Source organism: Diuraphis noxia, unplaced genomic scaffold, assembly GCF_037042655.1.
Source record: "Diuraphis noxia isolate RWA-SAM2 unplaced genomic scaffold, SU_Dnox_SAM2 contig0001, whole genome shotgun sequence".
NCBI classification, from domain to species: domain Eukaryota; kingdom Metazoa; phylum Arthropoda; class Insecta; order Hemiptera; family Aphididae; genus Diuraphis; species Diuraphis noxia.
The window spans coordinates 91,425,959-91,431,958 of NW_028301711.1; the positions used below are offsets into that span (position 1 = coordinate 91,425,959).

Consider the following 6,000-nt stretch of genomic DNA (forward strand, 5'->3'; position numbering starts at 1 on the left):
TAATAAACTTTTTTTCCTGGTACAAGCTCAAGATTTATGTCATATTCCAGTAATCCTAACTTTAGCCTTTGTAACCGTGCGGTTATGTCATTTATTTCTATTTTGAAGATTGTTATTAATGGCTTGTGATCAGTGTAAATTGTTATTCTATGGCCGTATATCATCTGTTGAAATTTATGACAAGCAAAGTACACAGATAGTAACTCTCTTTCAATCTGTGTGTAGTAAACCGACGTAGTCAATTTACTATTCAATCAACGATATTACATAATATACACCCAAAACCGATGCGCATCTTCAGTATCACAAAAAAACAACACTTTTTTTTTATTACCATTTCATATTTTCGTGGAAACATTATAATAAAACGGCAGAATTGTTTTATTATTTGCAATATTATATATCGATGCACGTCTTCAGCCTTGTAATTTAAATACCGCTGCGAATTTATTACAATTCGTAGAAATATTTGATAGCTACGAATGGGAAACGCTTTCAACTACATTTGGCAACAACAACCACGACGGTACCTTTTGATCCACCTCCTTGTCTCTTACGTGTAACAATTTAGCCACTAAGATTCTGCATAAATACAGGACTTCATCCATAGCAGAATTAGAATTAGTTTGTGTCTCACCCTATGTAGAGATTAGTATAATCGTTGAGCATGTCAACAGTGCCGCTATACATTAGTTCATTCCATTACTATTTCATTTTACATAACTAATTGCTCGGGCATATACTTTACGTTCTGTTCTCAAATTTATATAATTTCTATTTTTCATTTAATAAACATTTAACGATTTTCAAACGTTGTGCAAATCATAAACTCTGTCCATTTCTCCTTTGAAAATCCTGACCATCAATCCAACGTCGCTGAACTCAAATATAGTTTCTATAGTTAGTGAGGGGTCACTACATGTGCATACATTTAACTAGCCCAACTAGCGACATCACCGTTCCAAAGTTCAACTTCGGAAGTTTCACAGACAGTAGACACGAACATGTTTCAATGTTTTGAGGTTAGACTTGGTGCGCAATAATCGTGTGCTTAGCGCTTACTGCTTAACTGCTTGATCTGTTGAAACGTCAATCCAAAAGCGACTGCGCCATGATTCATGTTAGCTTCATTACTTTGATAATTATTATAACGAATGAACGCATAATACAATAATTAATGAATGACACTTTATTACACAAATGTTTTATTTTACAATATAATGAATTACAACATAACTGTTAAGTTTTGACAAAAATGCAGTACAAATAAAATATATGAAACACAAAATAAATTGATAAGAATAATTGTCCTTATCACACAAAAATATCTTCATGTTTTTGGTTTTATATATAATATGAACTTATTAGTTATTGGCTATGTGGACACCTAACTTTTCACAGTAAAGATATCATTAAAGATATTCATTCATACGATTATATGAGTATTCGCTTAAAGAAATTGATGTAAAATCAGGATACAAATGTATTCTGATTTGTTATGGGAAATTGTATTTTAGAAATGTGAATAACCTACATGTTTAATGATTCTACGTCTCAACTCTCAAGTTGTGATAACAGTTATTGAAACATGTATTTAATGATTTCTATTGAGTACAGACCACAGTCGTTATCGTAACTATCGATCGTCACGACATAATATTGTACCTACTAATTGTTCTCTTATCATCAAAATTTTATATTAAAGTAAAGAAGATACTCTTCTCACAATGCAGGTAAAATGTGGTATACATTTAAAAATCAATGTTATAGGAATCTAAAGGGAGTTCTCATTGACATTATCAAAAATGGCTATATTCCCCTTTCATTCTGTATCGTTATAATCATACTATATATACACTCGTTATGTAGAGGAGTACGTTGCAACCACGTTAATTGTTACTTATGGATGCGACCGGAAGAGGGCGTATTTTAGCAATTGGACATTTCGATTCCACTATTGCCATGATCGGCATAATATATACGAATCACTCGAATAAGTACTGTTGCCAAATTACACCGACGCAGTCGCCGGTTATCCAGTTGTTCGGTATAGAGTGGCTGTGGATTTTACTCATCAATCGTCGCAGAATTTTTTTTGATTTCAATTCTTTTTGAAATACGATACGTGTGGCTTAAAGGTTGGTTATTTATTATAATTTTAATAAGTTTAAACGTATTGAGGTATAATATTTTTTTTCAATTGTTAATATTTATGGATAAAACCTGATAATTATAACGATATTAGGAGAGAGGAAACAATATATATATATATAATATCTTTAAAAAAATCAATTTCATTAAAGTAATAAATTTTAATCATAGAATATTCGGAATAAATTATTCCATATTCTAACTTGACTTCATCCTTATAATATTGAAACTTGAATATTTCAAGAATTTTTAGTTAGGTATTACAGTTTTTAGTTGGCTCAAGTATAAATTATGTCACAGTTAAAATATGTTAATAAATTTAATGTTTATAATCATTTTATTTAATATTATAACATGATAATTATATATTAAATTGTAGTACAAAAAACATGCAATAAATTTATTTTAATTTAATTAAGACATCATAGGTATTTTAGTAATGAATTAATGCTGTTTGATATCTTAGTTTCAACTGTTTCACAATGTCATATTATTGATGTTATTATTATTTTTATTTGAAGTTAATCTACTATAGAATAGATGTTATAAAAATTGTTTTTCAATCAATCGATTCCTAATTAAAAACTTGTACTATATCTTAAAAAAAAAAATGTAAAACAATATGACGTTATATTATTCTATATACAAAACTATATCCTGTATAACATTAATTACTATTATTATTATGATTATTACTGATATTAATGATAGTTTTACTTTTTACTATTAGTTACAAACTGTTTTAGAAAGGTTGTTAAAACAATGTATCTTTTATATTTTTAAAGGACATAAAAAATTGCCACAGAGCTGATACCATAAATGAAGACGATGTAAGTACTTTAAAAATGATTAAAGGTGGAATACTTCCATTAGATACCCCAGTCAGTTTTACATAACTTAGTTATTTGTCAGTTTCAATTTACATCTAAAGTATTCATATAAGGTGGTTTATCTTGTAATAATTTGATTATGTTCAATGAAATATTTTTAACAAATAAGTGGTACCTACTCTATTTAAATGATTTAGCCTCTTGTTAGTTGTTTGCCACCCTCAAATTATTAATTATTAAAAATATTTATGCATATTCTTGTGTTGTATTTAAGGATTTGTCTAAAAATATTTATTATAATGTGGACCTGCAACATAGCCTTTGATGCGTCGGTGACCGCTGCCGTGCGAGGTGATATTAATGTATATGAACATAAACAAAAATATTGCGGAGAATTACTCGAAAGTTCTATAACAATATTATGTGAAGAGATGCCTAGAAGGCTCCAATTCCTGGAATCTCAGAGGAATCCAAGAGGTAAATGAAAGTGTCACTTTTGTCACCATCTATAAAAACTACATTATTATTATGCATGGATGTACCTAATTATGCATGTGCCCCGTTTTAGATACTGTTGGCAAATCAAAAATCAAGAAAAATAAACACAAATTTCTTAAAAAACATTGCTGTCTTATGGAATGCAGCTTAAATTTCATAAAATCAAATTGTCCAGGGACACGGAAAAGGTATACCTTTTTATTAATGATAACTTTTAATATTAGTAAAATTCAATACAATTGTGTTGAATTTTAAACATTTTTACAATTATAGGTAGGCATTATACCATTCGAAAATTTGAAGTTGTACGATCTGTTGTACGAAATTTAAATTTTTTTATTATTATCTTTTAAAATATTAGACAACCACAATATTTACGTGGGTATTGTTTAGGTTAGGATGATCATAGAAATTGCATTTAACTGTATCTTTCAAACTCAAACATATCCTTGTCACGGCAAACTTAAATCGGAGAACTTATTAACTATTTTATACGGATATTTATATTATATTACATCATATAAAAAATTATAGTTAATTAATTTAGTTAAACATATGTTTTCTACAACAGTCCGTTTTCTAACAAAAAAGTAAATCTAGTTGATAGTTTGAGACTCAAAAGTAAAAACTCTCTAATAGTTTTATAACCTGACACAAATATTAAACAAAAAAAAGAATTTGTTTCAAAAATGTTAAATATTGTGTTAAATTTATGTTTAATTTAATATTTATAGTGATAAAAAGACAAATCTCAGAGTTAATGATCACCGACTCGACCGACTAATACCAACGCTACTGCAAAACCACATTATAAAAATCCAAAATACCTACCTAATATATTATATTTATAATATTTTAAAATAATGATTTGATTTAATATAATTATGTTTAGTTGTAAACTTCTTAACTGGTAGGTAGGTTGAGTAATATTTGTTTTGGAGTTTATAAAGCGGGCAAATGGGTAAATAGGTACACTGCTGAACATTAGGTGCCTTGTGAAAATGTTTAATGGATGTGTTTAACTTTAATTCAGCAAATAGTAATATTAAATAATTATTTTATACAAAAAACGATTCGATTTAAAGGCAGACTTTCAGACTATAATATTACTAAATTTATTTTAAGATATCATTATAATTTAAATTTATTAATGAGTGGTACCCACTTGTCAGTTTTTTTTTTTTGCTTCAAATTATAAAGAAGATATGTGTGACACTATAATATACATTTTTTATGAGTGACTTAATTTTAATCTTTATAACGATAGATATTGTTTCTTATAATTGCCATTAATTATATAATATATATTCCTATTCTTGTTATTCAGTTATAATTCAACTGTGGCCTAGTCAATGTACTCATAAATCTTTCTATATAGCAAAGATAGAACTTCATATTCATAAAAGTTAAACTGTCATGGTCCAATAAACAATATTATGCCTTTATAATTACAGTAAGAAGAATGAAACTACAACCACCAGTCTTCCAACTACCACTACAACTACTACTACAACAACCACCATGCGTCCAACTACAACCACTACTGAATATTATTATGATGATCAATATTATTTTCTATTGCCATCTTCATAAATTTATGTTTTTAACTTTCTGCAATATTTAACTAAAGATATTTTTAAGATATATTGTTTGTATCAATAACATATATGTATATATATATTTTTTTTAAGTAATGGGAATCATTTAATTATATGATATATTTTCTTCATACAAATAAACTTTTATTTATTTATTTTATTTTATATCATTTTAATTTTACAATGGGTCAGTAACCTTTTATATGTATGCTTAACACATATGAATAATAATGCAATGTTTGGTAAACCGCGAGAACCAGCGTTTGAGTGTGTAGAACGACTATTTACACATTTTTACTTTTGGACTGGAGTATATAATCGTGAAAATGTTTTAGATTTTTTTATCTATTGAGCTTTCAAATTCGAAAAGATATTGTTATTTGATTTAGTCGGTCTAAAAAAATTGGAGTTCTTTATCAAACCATTAAGATAAATTATTTTTTTTTTTTTTTTACATGGAGCTCATATAGTTGTTGATATGTTTTACGTTAACAATATTAACTCTGTAATCACTGAGAAACTGTGTTACCATACTAGTTTCCATGTGTGATGCTTAATGAGTTAGTTATAGCCATGAACTAAGATATATCTTAGTTCGTGGTTATAGCTTTCTCTGAAAAAGGTTTTGTGTATAAAAAGTATTAAAAAATACAGTGTTAATTTAATTTTTCTAATACTAATATGAAATTGATCTGAATGCACATTAGCTTTCAGTAGATACGCGGAATTTCATTGTATCTTTCATAAATTTATGCGACATGATAGAGAGGGTGTAGTATTAAATGAATGACGTGGTGTATTAAAAAGACAACCATAAGACGTAAGAACTATAGTTTTGAGGCTTTGAGATTTCTAATCATGTAGGTATACAATACGAATGTAGTAAAAAGCTATAAATTAGTCATTTTTTAAATTAAACTTAA

The 6,000-nt window shown here is 27.6% G+C and overlaps 1 protein-coding gene across 1 annotated transcript; it reads left to right on the forward strand.

Moving 5' to 3' along the window:
• The first annotated feature begins 1,638 nt into the window (after positions 1–1,638).
• Positions 1,639–5,161, forward strand: LOC149062427 (uncharacterized). Its single transcript, XM_089216928.1, has 6 exons — positions 1,639–1,733; positions 1,870–2,138; positions 2,937–2,981; positions 3,256–3,458; positions 3,550–3,667; positions 4,934–5,161. The coding sequence occupies exons 3-6, from the start codon at positions 2,971–2,973 to the stop codon at positions 5,070–5,072; spliced, it is 471 nt and encodes a 156-aa protein (XP_089073054.1). The 5' UTR covers positions 1,639–1,733; positions 1,870–2,138; positions 2,937–2,970; the 3' UTR covers positions 5,073–5,161.
• Positions 5,162–6,000: the final 839 nt, after the last annotated feature.